At 38.4% G+C, this 20,755-nt stretch overlaps 1 protein-coding gene across 3 annotated transcripts in view; it reads left to right on the forward strand.

Moving 5' to 3' along the window:
• SNCAIP (synuclein alpha interacting protein) overlaps nucleotides 1-20,755 on the forward strand; it is an 85,751-nt gene that overhangs the window by 61,669 nt on the left and 3,327 nt on the right. For 2 of the 3 annotated variants that reach the window (XM_021381044.1, XM_021381043.1), the window contains 6 exons: nucleotides 267-380; nucleotides 4,812-4,937; nucleotides 7,523-7,692; nucleotides 13,644-13,736; nucleotides 16,184-17,246; nucleotides 18,960-19,030. In XM_021381044.1, the coding sequence (XP_021236719.1) occupies nucleotides 267-380; nucleotides 4,812-4,937; nucleotides 7,523-7,692; nucleotides 13,644-13,736; nucleotides 16,184-17,246; nucleotides 18,960-19,030 (1,637 nt within the window). The remainder of the gene's footprint in view (nucleotides 1-266; nucleotides 381-4,811; nucleotides 4,938-7,522; nucleotides 7,693-13,643; nucleotides 13,737-16,183; nucleotides 17,247-18,959; nucleotides 19,031-20,755) is intronic. The other variant, XM_021381045.1, reaches the window with a different exon arrangement.

Raw genomic sequence — 20,755 nt, forward strand, 5'->3', positions numbered from 1 at the left:
ACAGCCTTACTCAGCTGTACTTTTGGGAATAAGAAGATGGAAATCCCAGGGCAAGTATAGGCTGATGGCATATTGTAAATAACCAAACTATATTTGATCCATGATAGCAAGATAAACAAATGTAATACTTGAGAACAGGTAAAAGACGAACCTTCAAAGAAATAGGAATTTCATGACATGCGAATAATTCTAACAAGCTTTTCCCTGTTAAGTAGATGTGTTTAGAATGAAACAGATATGATTTTTAATTTTTTTTATTTGTTTAGAATGGTCAGCTGGAGTGTGTTCGGTGGATGGTGAGTGAAACAGAAGCCATTGCAGAATTGAGTTGCTCGAAAGATCACCCAAGCCTTATTCATTATGCTGGTTGCTATGGTCAGGTATGATTTTCATTTACTTTTTCAAGAAGATTATTGAGTTATTCACATAGGAATTTCGATTGAAAGAATCGTTATTATTTTGTGGTTCTTAAACACAGATGTTTGTAATTAGTTCAAATACTGAAAGAACACTTCCCACTTTCTCTCTGTATTTTTTCAGTATTCTCCTTCTTAAGTCCTTTTTTTTTTTTTTTTTTTTTTTTTTTTTTAAACTTTAATGCTTTGGGGGAGGTTAGCTGGATTATTATGCCAGCCTACCAGTCCCACGAGCATCAAGTGAATTTAGCATCATGATCCCTTACTGCTCTCCGAGGACACATCAGAAAATCATCAAACTTCTTGCATAGTTCAGATTCCTTTTCCAGGAGAGATTAATCTCAAAAAAGAAAAAAAAAAATTGGCATATTGTGGCAATTTAGGAATTCAGTATACTGGCCGTGAAGCGAAGCATGGAGAAACTTGAACATCATCTGTCCAACTCGTTTTATTACGTATAAAAATATGTTGCAAACCAATCCTGTTCCACACCTAGCTTATATATAAATCTAATCATGAGAAACCACAGAAGTACAGCATTCTAGTACTTGGCTAGTGTCTGGGGAAACATATACCACTCGACTGCACCACATTCTCCTCCCACAGTCTGTTTTTCCTAAACAGACCTTGCAATAACCCTTCTTCAAAAGATCTTCTCTAGAATTTACTATTCAAGGAATACTAATTGGTTATTCTTTTCTAATGTTTTTGGAAGATGAGCCACTCATATCACCCATTTTCTTTAACAGACATTAAGAAGAAATGCAGAAAATACACTAATATTGTGCTAATGCTTTTTTTTTTTTTTTTAAAGCAACATGTTTCTCCAAAGATAATTAGCTTTCTCTTTCGAGTGCAGGCATGGTTGTCTCATTCTATGCCATAAAAATATCGTGGCATATTTCTGCTGCTAACTGATTCTTTCCAAGCATAGATTTACTGGAGGGGGGTGGAAAACGAGGATCATATCTGGAAAGCTGTGAATCTGGAAGTCCACTCTTTATCCTGCTGCTTTCTGAGGCAACACAGACACCTTTGTTCTCATGCTGTGCAAAGACCTCCATTATCTCCTAGCTCACCTGCTATGCAGATGTTACTAGTGCAAATTAGGAATCTGCTGGACATACTGATTAATTGTGTTGTGCTCTCTGTAACAAGTTTGGATTATAAAACTACCACTGAATATAAGGAAGCTGGGAGCCCCATCAGAACCAGATTTGAGTAAAGGTTGTTTGTTGCTAGAGAGAAAGTTTGGAAGAGAAAGCTCCATATGGATTTAGGTTCATGTCTTCTTTTCACTGGCCTAATTTGGCCTCGTATCTAAGGATGTTTATATGAACTAAATCCAGTGAAACTTTGTTGTTGTTGTTGTTTTCAGTGAGCTATGCTATCTACTGTCAGGAATAGATCTGGCAGGCTTAATCCAGATATTCTTTTTAGAGCAGAATGGAAGCTCCACCAGTTAAGAAACACCAGCTACAGTTAACCATGCATGAAATGTAGAAAGGTGATATAAAAAGTGCTGCCAAATTTTTTTAGTTAGCTGAATGCCAAAGAAAGTTCACATGTAATGTCAGCTATCTTTTTTTTGGTAATCTATAAATGTCTTCCAAACATGAAGGAATGCTGAGACTGAAAAGAAGCCAGGTTATCTTGCCCAACTATGTTAAGAAGAAAAAAGTTTAGATATTCTAATGTGTAGTTGGCACTATCCTCAAAGTTTTAATTTATTTTACCATTACTTACATGAGAGATAATCCATGTAAACACTGCTCTTGGCAGAATTACAAAAGTAATATTTTTACAAGGAAGACCTGTTATTGAATCATTTTCTATGAGTCAGCCCATCCATTGTTTCCCCAGGCATTAGGCATGCACACTGTATTTTTCTTGAATAATTATCATTTAGAATGGGCAGCAAAAGTGAGTTCATAGCAAAGCTCCTATGTTAAAGATCATCAAACCACAGCCATGGCCAGACTCCAAAAGCATCTCAACAGGGCTGCATTTTGTCCAGTGACAGAGGAACCACACATGTTCAACTGGTGGAAGAAGAGCTTATAACCAACCTGTAGCCTGGTCTGCATACCTCCTTCCAAGTGTTTCTTCAAGTGTGAGATCTTGCAAGAAGCAACCGTTGTTGGCAAGGCTCTCCATGACAGGTTGTTGGTGCATGGCACATCACATACCAACTGATTCTGGCACAGGCACCGTGCAACTGGAAGGTGCCAGGTGCATGTATTTAGTCCTGGCTTCAAAGAGCTATGGTTTCTTTCCAGCATGGATGCTGTGCTAGCATGGACCACACGATTAAGAGGCACAGGGTGGGGGAGTACCAAGTGTTTGTTACAACCAGGTACAAGAGAATCAAGAGGGACTTCAGGGAACGAGCTACAGCGTGACTGATGGTCTACAAAGGATTTTGTGTGCCTCTTGGCACGCAATGAGGGGGGGAGAGTACACAGCATAGACACACAAATGCATATTTTTGCACTTCAGGATGTTTGCCTTCACCTGCCTGAGGTCATATGTCTTTTCACACATCTCATAGTTTTCAATTCAAAAACCTAGTATCTACTTGGAATTTATTAATTAATTGATATCAAGTAATGGAGCAAAGATTAGCTGTAGAGTCAGTACGCTTCACCATGCTAAGCCTTCCATGTGTAGTCCATTTGACAATTTGGACAGTTGTTAACTGTTCTGCCTGTTTCAAAAGCCAGCTGATGGAGCCAAAGTCTGCAGCTTGTCCCAAAACAGAAAATATGTATCATGATATTTTCCCAGATTTTATTTTTATAGGGAGGTTTGAATTGTTGTAGATCTGAAATATGCCAGAGTGATATTAACAACTGCTACAAAATAAGACTGTTGAAAGTCTTAAAATGATCAGATATGCTGAATAATTTGTCAGTATTTATCAGGTCCTGTTACACAAGAAGTATGTGATTATTTTACCTTACCAAATCTTATAAATAAATGTTATTATTCTTCATTTTGTCTGAACAAATCAAGTTGATGTTGTTAAGCCTATTTCTAAGTACTCTCTTCTTCCAAATATGTGAGTGTTACTAAAGTGATAAATATTTTAGTATATGGTTTTTCATTCTTCTATAAGTAAGTGAAGAAAATAATTGCTTTCCCTGTGTTTGTCGTGTCAAAGATACATATGTTAAAATACAGAGTCATTTGGGGAAAACACAAACTATTACAGCAGGCCTCTAAAATTGTGCTTGTGATCAGTTTTAAGTTCTCTAAGTGGAGATGATGTCACTTATCCATCCCAGCACTTGATTTCTATGCTGATAAAATAAATGACTAGAAAGCATAATTTGCTCCATGCTGATTGGGATCGTAAAGTTGGAGACCATGCTCAATATTTTGGTTACTGAAGAAATGTATTCTGAAGAAATACATAATTTCTAGGCTGTAGTTGTCTTCCAATTCTGCAAAGGAATTTCTCTAAAATATTATTCTTTTCGTTATTAATACATAAGCACAATTCACAGGAGTAGCATAATCCTCCTGTGCTGCTTGCCAACACCACAGGCATCTCCAGAAATTGCTCAGAAGTATTTTTAAAGGGATATGTGATCTCAAGTCATCTCTCTTTGCTGGCTATCAACTATATATGCCAGCTATCTCAGCTGGCATTCAGCTAAGAAGTATAAATACTTATTCCTTTACCCTGTAATAAAAATAAATTGATGCTAAATGAAATACAAAGAGGGTAAGTTCCAGATAGCCCAGCCCTCTGAAGCAGAAGGCAGAGATTCAGGTGCTTGAGTGGGTGGAATTGCTCGGAGGACACCTAAAAAATCCAAGGTTCCATCTTTCCCTTCACAATTCAGTGCACTGACAGAGAGCTCAGGGTGTAGAGACTTCCTGATTTTAGTTGTGTTGTTTCTCTTCTTGTGCTGTACTCAAGAGCTGGCGCGTGATAACAAATGCCAAGACTCTAACTGCTCAGCTCTGTGATCTGTGCATACTCCTGTTTTAATTTTCTGACGATGCTTATGAAGCTCCACAAAATGTCGGAAGAAGTTTATCAGGTTGGCATGCAAACTGTGCTGCTTCAGGTGTTCTTTGCAGGATAAAGGCATGCATGCTTTTCCATGTACAATTCGTGAAAATGTGTTACTGTAATGCAGTATCTTTTTACAAAATAAATACAGTATTGCGGTGTATTGCCTTGAAAAAAAAAAAAAAAAGCACCTGGAGGCAGGCTTCTGATAGACCAAGCCCTACAAAGGCAAGAGAGACTGAAAGTAAGGTCTTACAAAAGCGGTTATTGGTCAGTGTTAGTACCAGATGACAGTACCAGCATTCTTATAGAACCTGTACATTTTTATTATTCCTTATCTTTTGTGACATTTCTTTCTCCCCTTCTCTTAGGAGAAAATCCTTCTATGGCTTCTTCAGTTTATGCAAGAACAAGGGATTTCACTGGATGAAGTTGATCAGGATGGTAACACTGCTGTTCACATAGCTGCTCAACATGGCTATCTTGGATGCATACAGGTAGAGTGTTATCTACATCAGAAATCTAGTTTAAATCAAATGAATTTTGAATGATGGGTTACTTAACTATTAAAATGTTTGTAGGAAATTTTACACATAGAAACAGTTACTGATACCTTAAGGTATACTGGAAGAAACAAGTAGAACTCAGACTAAAATACCAGAAAATTCTTCTTTTTAAATTCTATTCTTAATTAAGCTATTGTAAATCTAAAGTAAACATATTGCCAGAAGAAAGCACGATTATTTAGTTTATACACAAGCAGTTAATACATGTGTTGCTCTGTTAAAAAAGGGCAACCAATCTAGATGTGATCTTCTTTCTGATTTGATATTTTCCTTCTGTTTCTTTTTCCAATGAAAAGTTGTAGCTCTTCTTAGCAAAGTCTAACAGATGCAGTTCATTCTGTATGGAAGGATTTCCACCTTGAGCAAACCATTCTTTCCAGTCTTGTAATCTTTTAATATATCTATGCTAAACATAATAGTGTGATAGCGATTTCTTAAATCAGATTTGCCACGAAGAGCAATATAGCTTTGTTATACTGAGCTGCTTTAAAGGGAATTTGACCCGTTGAGAGAACATTTACATGGCTACAGTGGTTTTGAGAGCCAGATCTGAGTAAACCAGTTTGGATATCTCTCTGCATTAACAGTGTTCAACGTAAACAAACTGAAAATGCTGTATGGTTGAACTGGATGGCTAGGTCCAACCATCTTCACTTTGTCTTGAACTGAAGAACACAGATGCACCCTCTGATGCACTCTGTCCATCAGAGTCAGCAGAACCTGAATCTGTTTCAAGAATAAAAAGTAATAAAATTAATCCAGTCAACTGAAAAAAAAGACATTTGAGAAACAACTTAGCCATTGGAGAGCAGCTAAAAGAGTAGATCATCATGTTCCAAACTATATGAGTTCTTTTTGCAGATTCATAACGCCTCCTGCTGTTTTTCTTTATTAGCAAGTTAATCCCAGTTTTTTTTGTTTTTTTTTTGTTTTTTTACATTGGATATACTGCAAGATTGTTCATAAGTTTCTTTTGTATGTAGACGTAGCAAACCAGATAGCCTACCATTCATCTTTTTGGTCAGCAGCTATAAAGGTCTCTGTGCCTGCTGTTCTGAGTCAACAAAGTCACTCTAAACCCTAGCTGGTCTCAGCTGCTCCTGAGTAATTCAGCCACCCTAGGTGGAGGTCAACCACCCACTTCTCTGCATGTAATGATGCTGTTTTGAATTATATTGTGGTTTTGTTCAGCATTTTTTTTCTAGAGTGATCTAAGAAAAGCGTGACTAAAAACTGCTGCATACACATAGCCCTTGTTCTATATGTGAATAATTTGAAACACTGATTATCACAAACAAACTAGAAGGAAGAGTGAAGGTTTTTCTTTAGTTCTTGCCTAAGTTATTGCAAGCCTTGAAGTCAGCCTGACAGAAATTCATTTGTCTTTACAATGTTCTGGATTCAAATTCCAGGAGTAACTCAGAGGTCATTTTCACAACCGGGACAGTTCTCCAGCAACAAACTAGAGTTCTCAGTTACTTCTGTGTGTAACACAGGGATAAGCATCAGAATATGAGCCATTGTTTTGCCTAACAACTAGAAGTTGACAGCTACTTCAGTATCTTTTAAGATGGCAGAGGGTAACCCAGCAGCTGTAAAGCAATGAGATGCTTTTCAGCATCAAAAGAAAACTTTGAAAAACTCTTTGATCAGATTTCTTTCTGCAAACTGAATGTTGTGCCTATCTGAACTAAAGGGGTTTGGGGCAAGAATATACTGTACCATTCCTATCGCAGCATTACTTCTCTAAGAGATTCTCTAAGAACATTGAGACTGTTTCACTGAGTGTTTTAAACCCAGGGATCCTGCTGTGATAGGAAATCAAGAGCAAAACCACAAGAAGAGTCAGAAAATATTCATACTAAAAAATTCCTAAAATCACATTCTGAGATGGTATTGCAAGGCACGGTAGTGCAGAGATCCCAACAGCAACTGATAACAGAGTTGGTAAGCCATTACAGCTCATCTCTACCCGCATAACCTCAGACACAGAGGTGTGCTAGCATGGATGTCCTCTCAACTGCAGTTGCCTGTGTCTCCCTTTTGAAGTCTGCTGTGTTCAAAGTTAGCACAATATTCAGTAAAGCACAGACATCTGAAAAAGTTTATTGCCATGTCTCAGGAGTGAATGAATAGTTGCTTAAATGTAAGTATTCTGTTTTCATTTGGTGGTTTTCACATTTTCACTCACAGTATGAATACTACAAGTTATGCTATCTCAGAGAAACAAACAAGCAGAAAGCTAATAGAATTCCAAAAGAAGGAAAAATACAAACTTTTTGTAATTCCTTTGAACCACAGAACAGTCTTCTGTGTTACCCTTGCTCCTGTGTAATAGATTTTAGTTGTGTATGTTTTGAGTTCAAGCTACATACAAAGTTGACAAAATTATTTTTGAAATTCTTCAAACATTTCGCTTAGGTGTGTTTTCTGCCCAGTAGTTCTTCTTGTTGGCTGGAACTCACAGCAGAGATTTATGCTTATGGATGTCAGTGTTTCCTTTCTTGACTTTACAGACATTAGTGGAATATGGAGCGAATGTCACCATGCAAAACCACGTGGGAGAGAAACCCTCACAAAGTGCTGAGCGACACGGGCACACCATGTGTTCTCGCTACTTAGTGGTGGTGGAGACGTGTATGTCATTGGCCTCTCAGGTTGTGAAGCTAACAAAGCAACTAAAGGAGTAAGTGTTCAGTTCTTATCAGAGAGTTCATTCTTAAAACAATACCATTCTTTGTTTTCAGGTTATTAGCAATGTCCACTTTCTGCTTCCCATATGAGTCATATTCCTCCCTTATTTTGCCACACTTTCTCACTCCTTCACCTTTAGCAGCTCAGTTTTTCAGCTGTTCTATTTCTGGCATCTTTTTGTGAACAGAAGTGAAGGGAGTGGGAGTGAAAAAGGGAATATATTAAGTATAAATGTACATATAGGCAGTCCAGTCCTTTTTCCTATTGAATACCTTGAGATGACATCATTGCTGATCACAATTTCTGTTCAGATAGCATGTTTTTTTTTAACATACAGTTGGTGGCTCTTCACAGTTGTAATATTGGTTTTTGATGTTAAGAGGACAAATGGAAATAGTAGTTGAAGGGTATTTTCTCAGCTTGAAAGATCACCAAAGCCCACAGGGACTATGCAGGAAATATCCCATGTTCTGTTTTTTCTGGTACGAATATTTTAATATGGTTTTTAACAGACATTCTATAAAAACCTGTTATTTTGAAGCATTAATTTATGCAATTACTTGCTTTTAGTATAGCTGCAGTAATTATGGCTAAGCATGCCAATGGCCTCACAAGATAAAACTATTAGAAACCACCAGCAAGAGTACATCAAGAGTGAGAAGGAAGGAGAGGAGCTGCTACACACTGATTCTGACCTATTCCACTCACTGCATTCCCGAGAAGACTGAGTGTGACCGGCAGTGATAACAAGGGGATAGGAGAACTGCCTGGAGTGAAGCCTGACAGTGAGACAGGAGACGGGCTAGGAGTGCAGATGGAAGTGGTAAAAGCCTGGAAAAGGGGAAGATAGGTGTTTAAAGTATTTTTCTATTTTTGTTTCCCAATACATAAATCAGTCATTACAAAATTCATGCTAATTGGCTATAAATTAAATTTACCAAATCTGTTTTGCCTCTAATGGTAGCTGGTAAGTGATGTGCCTGTGGTTATCTCAACACATGAGTTTTTTCACTTCTGTTCTTCCTGTTTTCTGCCCCTATCCCATGGAGGTGGCTGCTTGGGTGCTTGGCTGCCAGCCAGAGCCAACTCACCACAGCAATTCAGTTTTTATTACCATAATAAAACGTAACTTAAAAATAATCAAATAATACTAGTTTATTTTAATCAGGTGTCTGTTTTCTACTAGTGTTAGAAGAGAGTGGGCAGTATTAGTTCTCTGCCCTTACAGATCTGCATAAAAATCCAAGTATAGCATGAAGCACATGCCTGGAGCAACTTCTCAAGGAGCCTCACCTCTAGTAATGTAGGAGAATTCATTGGCTGCAGCACCTCTGAAGATCCCAACAGCATCCAAACAAAGTCTAGTTTACAGTCTAAGTCACTTTAAACTGCTCTTATGTAGGAAAGGGTCCCTGTTGGGCAGCTGATCTTGCTTTGCTGTATTTTCTCCACCTAATTCTGCTGGTGTTCATGGACATTGTTCTAGTTACAGCCGGATCATCATGGATTACTTGAATGTTCAGGTAGTACTATCAGCACACTAAGCCCTTATCTGCTTCCAACATTTTCTCAGCTGCTGTAAACATAAGCTGATCGTACACAGTGCTTGTTTTTCTGGGCTCCTTATTAACTAGGCATAAGAAATTATCTCTGTGAACGCTGTATGTCTCCAGTCACGAGAAGGCTGAAATGGCTGATGTTGTGCAAGAACAGAGCACAGAAACTGTCTTAAACCAACACCTTACAAGATCTTTCTTCAAAGGTCTGAAGCCAAAGAAGAAAGTAATATCTTTCATTCTCTTCTTATGAGCTCTTCCAGACAACACAAAACAGTTCTATTGAGAAATCATCGTAATCCATCACACTCTCTGGAGTCATTCCTGAAAAGAAGTCACGAAAGCAAAACAATAAAATCACAGTCTGCCAGAGTCTTCACAGCTTGCAGATCTTTGATCCAAAGCAGTTTATATTAAAGATTAAAAACTACAAAAACAACAAACAACAACAGCAGCAAAACCTTTTGAGTTCAATCTAAGTCTCAATTCAAAGAGAAAAGATTTGATATCTGAAAGATGGAAACTAGTTTTAACTAGAAATTTTCCATTAAATCATCACGGGAGGATTAACTGAGATTGTCCCAGAAGAAGGAAGGAACAAAAAAATCTTTCCATAGCTAAATGGGAAAGTGGCCCACAAAAAAAATGCTGTTACTAACTTAAAAATAAATATTTGGTTTGCATCTCTTGCTAATCATAGAGCTTCGGTCAAACCAATACAATTTTCTGAACAATTTCCTGAGATTACCCAATATAGTCACAAAAATTTTTCACAGATCCTATACAAATACTGGTTTTCATTCTGCTTTCACACATCTCTGTAGGCCTTCCAGTCTTACTTATTCCATCACTGATTTCTTCTGTCTAAAAAAAGTTAGTTTCCAAAGTGGAAAAGTCCTGCCTGCACGAATGCAGTATTTCTATCACTGATGGCATTGCCAGTAATGACTTAGACTATTTGGGCTTTCCTGAAACTTCACAGGAACAGCTTTAAGAAATGACAGACAAAAAACAATTGTAGAGGTAAAGTAAGTTGTGTGCATTGTCCCAGTTTTCAAGAAGGGCAAGAAAGATCCTGATAGAAGCTTGTCAGTCTTAACTCAGTGCCAGGCAAAAGTATGGAGAAGATTATTGGAAAAGAGTTATTGAAAAGGAATGCAGTCATTGGTTACAGCCAATACAAGTTCATGAGGGAAAAGTCCTTTTTAACAAACTTAAACTTAATTTCCTTTCATGACAAAGTTACCCAGTTAGCTGACCAAAAGAAGCCAGCTGAGGAGATCTTTTTGCTTTTCAGCAAAGCTTTCAATACTATTTCTCACAGTATCTCTCCATACAAAATGTCCAGCATACAGCAAGACAAAAACATGCTTGACTGATGGATGAGGCTCAAAACGTTAAAGTAAATGAGGTTACATCAGGTTGGTGGCCAGCCACTAATGGTGTTCCACAGGACTCCATTTTGGGGCCAGTCCTCTTTAATGTTTTCATCAGTGACCTGGATACAGGACTTGTGGACACTCCAAGTAATTCTGCAGATGGCATTTATTTGGAAGGAGCTGTTAAATCCCTCAAGGACAGAAAGGCCTTGCAGAGAGATCTTGACAAGTTAGAGGGCTCCAGCCTCATGAAGTTTAACAGATGCAAGTGCCAGATTCTACAGCTGGGATGGGGCAACCTTGGCTTTATGTACCAACTGGGGGACAAGAGGTTGGAGAGCAGCCATGTAGAAAGGGATCTGAAGCTCTGGCTAATGACAAGTTGAATGTGGTCCAGCAGTGTGCCCTGGGGTGCATCAGGTCCGGCACTGCCAGTGGGTGAGGGAAGCGATTGTCCCACTCTGCTCTACCTTGTGTGGCCTCACTTTAAGTACTGCATGCAGGCTTGGGCCTGGCAATATAAGAAGGACATGAAAGTATTAGAGAGCATCCAAAGGAGAGCTACAGAGATGGTGAAGGGTGTAGAGGACAAAACACAAGCTCCCATGGTTTGTTTAACCTGGAGAGGACTGAGAGGTGGCCTCATCACAGCCTACATCTTCCTAACAAGAGGAGCAGAGAGGCAGGGGCATGGAACAGGCTCCCCAGTGGTAGTGTCACAGCCTCGAGCTACCAGGGCTCAAGTAGTGTTTGGATAACACTGTCAGACATAGGATTTGGATTATGGGTGGTCCTATGTGGAGCCAGCAGTTGGACTCAGTGATCTCTGTAGACCCCTTCCAACTCAGAATATTCTGATTCTTTGATCCTATTTTCTAGTCCCTAGGAAGGCAACATACCATGAACGATGATACTTCATTAAAAAATGCCTCATTCCTTTCCCTATTCAGTAATTGAGTAACTAAACACTGATTTCATTTGGAGGTAGCTGAAGTTCAGAGTTATCTAAGGAGAGGTACCAGGTTCCTCACATAGCTCCTAGTGGGAACATTATCTAAAATATGACCCAAAAAATTTGACACTAAATAGCCTGAAGTAAAGACCATCTTACTTGTAATTCTATAGTGGTCTTGTCTCCTGAATCAGACTCATTTTAACACGTAGTAATATTGCTGTTCCAAGGAGTTGAGATCCCTCATATTCAATGTTATCATAGGTATGTATGTGTATGTTACACTTCTCTGGGGAAATGTCTGGCAAGATGTGTGTGTTTCTGTACTGTGGGGTGTTTGTTAACTAGTTGAACTGTGAAAAAGAAAGAAATGTTAATTCTTTTAACACAATAAAATGTTTAACTGCAGTGAGGATGTTAACACAGTAGAAGAGGTGTCATACATTTCCATTAAAGCTAAAGGTTTTAGATTTAGATGTTTAGAAATAGAAGCTGAAGAAAATATAAAAAGAAAGTAAAACAGATAACTGTATCACAATCTAATCTCAAGCAAAATTTCCTTGGCTCTCAAATGACAGTGTCTGGGGAGTTGCAATGTAAGCCAATGTTGACAGATGGTAGGAATGATATAAAATAGTATAAGGAAGTTTGTAGGCAAGAGAAAGGAAGATGGAAAATTAAAGAAAGTAAATATCTACATAAAACATGATCATGCTGAATAATGTGATGGCAAGGCAGTATGTCAAGATCCCACCTTTATTTCTCTAGTACTTCTCAGATCCACACTTTACTTCTAAGTGATATATTAGAAGTAAAACAGTTTTGTCAGCCTTAGAAGTAAAGCCATCTGTATTCTTTCTGGCTTTGACATTGCCAGTTATTAAGACTGCATTTGGAGCATAGTTAGATCTTCTGCTGTTGGTATGTGAGCTGAGAAAGAATCCAAATCAGTGTTGGAGAGTGATATTGAATCTGTAGGTCTAATGTGAATAAAAGTACTAAAAACATATTAGTTCTACAGCAACAGAGGTAGAACTTGGATGAAACAGATGAAGTCATATTTGCCAGGTGGGTCCTTTTTTTACTAATCAGGATCAGGGAACTAAACCAAATGTACCAATTATATCCCAAGTGAAAGATAGCATATATGCACTAATGAAAAGCTGGAATGAAAATTACAGTTTTCTAGTAGTTTCCCAATAATTCTATCTCTGCAGTGTTTAGGGGCACTGAAACTTATGTACATTACTAAGCAAGATCAAATGTTGTCTTGTGGTAAACAAGCTAAAGGGATGTTTTGATGTTAGAACAAAGGATCAAAATTGGGAAGGAGTAGGGATGAGAAGAACTTTTGTGGTAAACTGATCTATTCCTTCATTTTCACTGAACTACTTGAAGATTTGCAGATTAACTTATTAAATCGAGTCCTATAGAAATAAGTATTGTTCTTACATAAGAATTTGTTATTGCATAAGAATTTGTTGTAATTATTGTTCTTAATAAGTAATGTTCTTACAGTTCTGTGGTAAATTGAATTTCTGTCATGGATGTCACTTTCATTTTATTGATAAATTATATCTACCACTGTAATTTCTATAAATTGGCCTCTAAAATTACTTACAAATTGTTGTAGGTAATACAACAATACCACACTGAAAGCAATAGTCTGCAGGATGTACAACACTACTTATTTGTATGCAGAGCAGAGGCAGGACCTTCAGTAAGGTTGGGCAGTAAGCAGATGTGCTTTTTCCTGCTATTTATGATCCCACAGTTGTCCTTGTATGAAGTGTAATAAATAATCTCTCACAAACAAGCATCTCTATATTGGTATTGTACAGTAATCACAAAATGCCCTCGGGACGTTGGAGGCAACTTACCGAAGTACAGAATCTCTGCTCATGCTATTATTTATAATCTCATGTCTTTATCTACTAATCTTACTTGTAGGCGAAGAAGCCTTCTCTTTGAAATGCAGTGCTGAACAATTTATCCTGCAGATTACTGATGGTGACAGTTTAAAATTCAAGATAAAGAGTCTTACATTCTCTTGCAGACAGACAGTAGAACGTGTGACACTGCAGAACCAACTCCAACAGCTTTTAGAAGCGCAGCGATCAGAGGGCAAGTCTCTGCCCACTTCCGCAAGGTAATGTGACTGGATGGGAATGATTTGCACAGTTATCTTGCGAAGTTGTGATCTGTCTAAATAATAGATGTGTTCTGTGAAAGTAAATGTGTTTCTTTTACCTTGTGGTCTTGAAGCTGAGCTTCTAGAATTTGACAGTGCGTAGTATTATATAAATATTGGACATTTTGATTATGGAATTAATAGCTTCAGTTTTACACAAGAGTTAAAATCAGATTTACAGTGGAATAGATTGTATCTTGTATTAGATTAATAGCAGAGAATCCTAGAAACCCCTACAAAAGTTGTAATGTCTGACCTTGTGCTGGTTCACCATAACTTGCTGCCAGCTGTTACTCATAAAGCCAGTTACTGACAAAACATGCTTTCAGAGTAATAAGATCCTTACGCTCATTAAAAGGCCAAAACTCTAGAAATATTACATATTATTTATTCTCTGTCCATGCAAGTCCCAGAAGTAGACACAGCCTTAAAGAGGAAGAAAGAGACCCTTCCAGTAGACACACAGGCTAGGAGCCTAGAGTCTCCTGATATATCTCTGACTTCTGCCATAGATTTCCAATGTGGTGCATAGAAATCAAGGAAGCACACAACTTTCCTCTCAAGATGACACTGAAAGGAATAAAGTGATTCAGGTGCAGATAGGGCCCAGTTTATCATTACCTTCTAATTCAGTTTCCTCTGCAGGAGATACATACAGTGTTTTCCCTAGTTTCACAGAGTTGTGAGGGAGTTAAATATATGTTAAATTAGAAAGACAGCTTAATTAAAGCTTCTTCAGGTGGCCTGAACTTTGGGACATCAAGTGTGAACTTGTAGGGGCAGTGGCTGTTTTCTGTTTGATCTTACAGAATCTCATGCATTGCATTGAACAAGTACATCATGTCCCTGAAGTTCATCTGTCACTATTTCAGACAAGTGCATATAGTTACAGAAATAGGTAATAAAGACATTAGGATTGGCCATGCACTTCTTTAAAGGAACTGTGGCTACGAAAGGACTTAAAAATCCACATTCCCCTTGAAGCAGAAAACCACACTGGAAAGAGTTTTTTTGTCCTTTTTTTTAATAGACTCGTGGTCTTTGTACTCCGTGTCTGCCAGCTCAGCAGGGACAATGGGACCAAACGCTGTCTTCCAGCTCATTTGGTTTCTGTGATTTTTGCTGACTGGACTTTCCAAGTGGTCTTTCATCTGAGTACTTGTGAGCACCAGGACTGTTTCATTTTCAGTATCAGATAAGATCAGGTGAGAGCAGATCTCTCATCATTCATTTTTTCTGTAAAAGAGTAGGTTTCAACATGGTTGTAGTTAAGTAAGTGAGTTTGAAAATGATAAACTACTATTTGATTTCATACTTTGTTACTACTTTTTCTACTAGCTAGAACTCACTTGTGGATATTGTCATCTTGTAGACATCATAGACAGAAGCTAATTCTAAGAGACTCTAACCAATCTGATGGGATTGTCTATTTTATATACATGTAAACTCTTGAGTATCTATTTTGGTTTGCCCATCTTCCCACAAGGAGAACTCAAAATGGACTGAAGATGAAGTGGATACTATATTCATGTTAATTTTGTACACTGTTTAGGGACTTGGCAGAGTAGAAAAAGAGATAAGAGCAAAAAAGAAAGAGCAAAAAAAGAGATGAGATTTATGGATTCATTGCCTCACATCAACCTTAATTTTTCCACTTTACTCTTGCTTAGAGAAGAAGTGGCTTAAAATAAGAATGTGGAGCATCAGAATCTCTGGTATATGTCATGGGGAAAGAAATGGCCTATGTAATTGCCATTCCTATTTCCATTTCCTCACTATATAACATTTGGAGTTCTAAATTTAATTTATTGATCTAATAATACTGAAATAAATTAATGTCACTATTCATGTGCTTTTCAGTATTTCATATCTGAAAAGGTTTGTGTGTGAACGTACATGACTTTTTATGAAGTCTTATATGGCTGCTACTAGTACAAGATGAAGATTATATTTACAAAATCATTGCTTTGTAAGCTTTGATACTTAGCAGTATTTAGAATAAGCTACTTTTATATTGTGATGTGACTTGAATAGTAGGCATTTGCCCTTTTGGCTTTTTTTTCACCTTCTAAGTTGTGTCAGTTCCCACAAAGAGGGAACAGTTTTGCAAAAGTTTCCCTCAGAAACAAATCTTTGGCATTGAAATCATTCTTTGTTTTTCTTTTAAGGATTTTTCTTTGTAAAAGAAAGTGAAGAAACTTAAGTTCTAATTAGAAATGGAAGCAGGGTTACGTCCTTCTCTCTGTAATCTTCACTGTAGCATCATAGTAATGAATTCCATGCGAGTAGTGAGAAAGGATGAGTAACAATAAGCTGAGACAGACTTGTAAACTAGAAATGACAGTTTCGCATTTTATATGTGCATTAATTTGGCCGTGGTATTTCCTCCTCTTTTTTTCTTTAAGCTCGCCATCATCCCCTGCCTCTGGCAAACCCCAGTGGAAAGCATCTGAAGCAGATGAATTGTCTCCACCAAAAAGTAAATTGAACGCCCAAGATGGGATTCAGATTCTTGGCAGCTTGGGAACTTCTAGTCGCACTCGAGCCAAGATAAAAGATGAGGACTCAGATAAAATCTTGCGCCAGTTGTTGGGAAAGGAAATCTCTGAAAATGTCTGTATGCAGGAAAAGCTGACCTTGGAATTTCAGGATGCTCATGCATCCTCCAAGAACGTGAAGAAGATTTTGCCTGAGAAAAGGGAGCTGAAGTTAGCCAGACTGAGGCAGCTTATGCAGAGGTCTCTCAGTGAGTCTGACACAGACTCAGCTAATTCAGAAGACCATAAGAACACCCCTGTGAAAAGAACTGACAAATTAAGGCCTCAACCCATAGTGGAAAGTGTCGAGAGCACAGAGAGTTTGCACCTGATGATTAAGAAACACACTTCAGCAGCTGGGCGCCGCTTCCCTTTTGGTACCAGAGCTTCTAAGTCAGCGGATGGCCACAGCCCTTCCCCTACTTCAGAGAGCAGTGATCCAGATAACGAAGCCCAGTATCAGTCTGGTACTGTACCTCAGAGCCAGTTTTGTGGAGACAGCTCTCCTTCCAGCACAGACAGTACCACTGCTCAAAAGGTTGCCACAAGCCCTAAGAGTGCTCTCAAGTCTCCATCTTCAAAGCGCAGAACCTCCCAAAACTTGAAACTCAGAGTAACTTTCGAGGAGCCTGTGGTGCAGGTGGAGCTAGCTGAGGCAGAGCTAAACGAGGAAAAGGATAAAGAACGAGGCAAAGCACTTTTGCGGGCTCCACCCAACACTGGGGAAGCATCGGGAGACCAGCTAAAAAGGCCTTTTGGAACCTTTCGATCTATAATGGAGACACTGAGTGGTAACCAAAATAACAACAACAACTGTCAAACGGCAAACCTGATCAAAACCTCATCAACGCTGCCTTTTACGTCATTAGGAAGAAAGACAGCAGACAGCAAGGGAAACCCAGGAGCTCTCACAAAAGGAAGAAACAAGCCAGTGAGTGCACTGAAATGAGGAATGGCCCTTTTTTTTTCCTCTTTTCTTTTTAAGTGATGAATGTTTGACAGCTTCTTCTTCCTACCTTTCTATAGCAAAAGGGTATACATGAGTAATTTACTGTTTTTGAGCAGCAGAAAACCAGTACACTCTCTTAATTTTAGAAGGCTTTTTTCAGCAGTAACAGGCTGTGGTAGTGCACATAGTCCATACTTTCAATGCACATGGTGCACATATTCTGTATTGAAAGCTCTCCACACAGACATGATTCATCTGGATATTAGATGTTGTTCTGAGTGACAGGTCATAATAACAGAATGCCATGTTTGAATCCATGGGATTTTCTGCAGAGTAAATATCTGAAGGACTAGACCAACCATGTCTTCTACACATAATGAAGCCAACAGGATGAAAATTAGTGGCAGACTGTAAAAACAGCAGAAGAGGTTCTCCCTGGTTCTATGCAAGTTAGAGCCATTCCCTAGATATCTAAGCTGTCAGTACCCAACTTTCTTTGCAGCCCCTTCCGCAGAGCACACCATCTTCCCTTGGCAGAGCGTATGGTTGGTCTATAACAAAATGGACTGAGTCCAGATAGTCCCCTTTCTGCAGTAAGCAGTGTGCTTTTGGGGATCACAGCAGAATGAGGGATGTCTCCAGTTATAGGTCTAGCTCTCCTGTTCAAAAGAAGGGAGAAAATAACTTGAACAAATGTATCTTCCAAGGTAAAGGAAGTGCTATTGAATGAGAGAGACAGGTAGGAAATACTGTGAGCACATTGTGTTTGTGGAGCAGAGAGAAGTTCAGGTATCTGGAAATGTAATAAAGAACTGAGTGAAATGGAATGGTAGATAATTTAATCTTCTCTGAAAGACAGTGTGGATGGAAAGACATGAGGCAAAAGAATAATTTCAAGATGAAAAGAAGAAAGAATGTAAGGCAGACTACATGTAGGAAGGGGAATAGTGAATTATATACTGCAAAAAGTATGACGAGGTAATGGGAGAAAAACATGGGAAAATCTTAGACACAGAGTAGGCAAAATGAATATGGAAAAGAGATATCTGAAAGGGAGAACTGGGAAATAGTGATCAATCCACATTAGTGGGTACTACTGAAAGAGCATGATATCAGAATGTGAAATGAATTGACAGTTTCAAACAAGGTCTGATGGGCTAAATTGAAGTAGAAGTGTATTAAAGTTCAGGTGGAATCATGGTATGAACTGCTTGTTCACATACTGGTCAACTGAATTGCTATAGAAGTGGCAATTTTCTTAACCCAGTGACAATTTAATTTTCAAAAGGATGATTCCAATTTTGTGTTGATAAAGAGTCTCTCTTCAAAGACGTTTTGATGGTGTGCCATGAGTGTTTTTCGTAGCTCCCAAACAAGTTTAAAGAGTTGGATGAGATAATTCTAACAGTATTGGCACTTGCACTGTAAAATGCATATCACTTGTGAAGGCGATGTGTTTGCATGTTGTTGTTATGAACATCAGAATTATAGAAGGAATACATTTTCATACCTACCTAAAGGGCCACAGCATATACCTCCAAGAAGTAATAGATTCAACCTTATTTACTAACTTAAAAAGAAATCTGTTAAAATGCTGCCATGGCCATTTGGCTGCATGTCTTGGTAGATTTGCTAGTTATGCATGTGAGAAGCTCAGTGCATGTTTCTGACTGATCTGATATTGTACTTCCCTAGGGGCCTTGCTTCAGCCACACCAATCTTTCCTCTAGCACACTGAATGAAGAACATCTGTGTAACTATGCTTGGTATGTGCATGGTGATATTTATCATCTCTGTTGCTTTGTCTTCTCAAATTGCATGTGTTTGCTAACTTTATTTGTAACTGAAATAACAGAATTGATTGATGCACAAGAAGGGAAATAGATGAGTAGAAGAACATCTCAATTCCTAGAAAAGCAGAAATTTATGGTGGATTTTTGTTGATGTCATCATTGAGCTGGCTAGAAGATTTCAATTCCAAGCAAGCATAAAAAATAGTTACACTCATAAATCCACTAGAGAGTATAGCTCACTTTGGCTGAGTATTCAGCCTCTGTTGAATGGAAGTAGAGTACCAGATGAGAATGGAAACTAAATTTCCTCTCATGAGGTGAACAGAAACACCACCGTTCTTCTCTAAATGGAGAATATTGAGAACATGAGGCAGGATGATGTACTTTAAGTCCAGTACTCTCCTGTTTGTATAGATTTTTCTTACTCTCTCTCAGACTTTGAAGTTAAATCTGCTTTTGAAAAGTTTGATGACTTTGACTGCATTTAAACTCCTTAATGTATTCCACAAGGGCTATTCAGGCAGATGGAGACCAGTCCCTTGAGGTACATAAAGACACATTGGAGAAAACATTTGACAAAATACATGTTTGTTTTATAAGCAATTGATTTGTAAAACTTAGCTGTCATTGCTTTTTGACCGTTCAGTTCTAAATTAATGGGATGATCGTTCTTTTTTCTGTTAAGCTGAGATGTAAATCCTTTCATTAGAAATGACTGTATTTCTCTCCAAAATTACACATTTGAAGAAAATTCAGGGATAAACTAATCATTCTTCAGTTCAGAACCCTAAATTCCTCTCAAGTTACTTTTTTTCTAATTATCTAATAAATTTATTGGTTCACTTCTTTTTCTAATGCCAGAAGCGTCCTGTGTTTAAAAACTTAATTTCCACAGAGCGAAAGAAGGGAAATCTTGTTCTGAAATCATTGGCAAAGTTTATGTGAATCCAGAAGCAGAACTGTTAAGTTTCCAAGAGCTTTAATTGTGCTGTGAAAAAAGGGAAATTCCAGCATAGCAGGAGTTTGAGGCAGCATCAGTGAATGGTCTCTAGTGCCCAGAGTGTGTCCAGGCCCATACACAGCCATAATCTCATCCTTCTGTTGGAGCCATCCCATAGATTTTGCCAGTTGCTCTAATTTGGTGTTGCTTTATGTAAACTCTCTTATGTGAGAAATTCCTGGCAGGGTAGCAATTCCCTCAAAGAGAGAGTACAGGTTTGGCTGCAGCTGGCAAAGTTTTGGGCTGGGGTAAGCGAGCTGGGCTCTCACATGTTGCCGTCCATGAGGCACAATGATCCACACACCGTGCCCTGACGCTACTCTACTTTTCCATGCTCCCCTGGCAATGGAGCATGTGGAAAATCAGAGTAGGAAACAAGGAGTGTACACTTAGAACTCAGCTTGAAGGGGCTGCCACTGTACCCACAGGGTAAGGACAGAAGAGGGTAAATTGTGTGCCAGATTAAGTGGCATAAGATTTCCAAAGTTCATATCAGAACCTTTTGGACTTTTCAGAAATCTGAATGCAGATCTGCAGCCTCTCAGAATTTCCAATCCAGCCTTTGTGGTACTCTCATTAGTCCACTGTGTGCTGTCCTATACCTGGTGAAACTTAAATAATGGAAAATCATCACCCTCAGGTGTATTGCGAGTCCCTGGGTGTGCTGGGAAGACTGTAATTACTATTTTAGAGATGTC

The sequence above is a fragment of the Numida meleagris genome, chromosome Z (assembly GCF_002078875.1).
Source record: "Numida meleagris isolate 19003 breed g44 Domestic line chromosome Z, NumMel1.0, whole genome shotgun sequence".
Lineage (NCBI taxonomy): Eukaryota > Metazoa > Chordata > Aves > Galliformes > Numididae > Numida > Numida meleagris.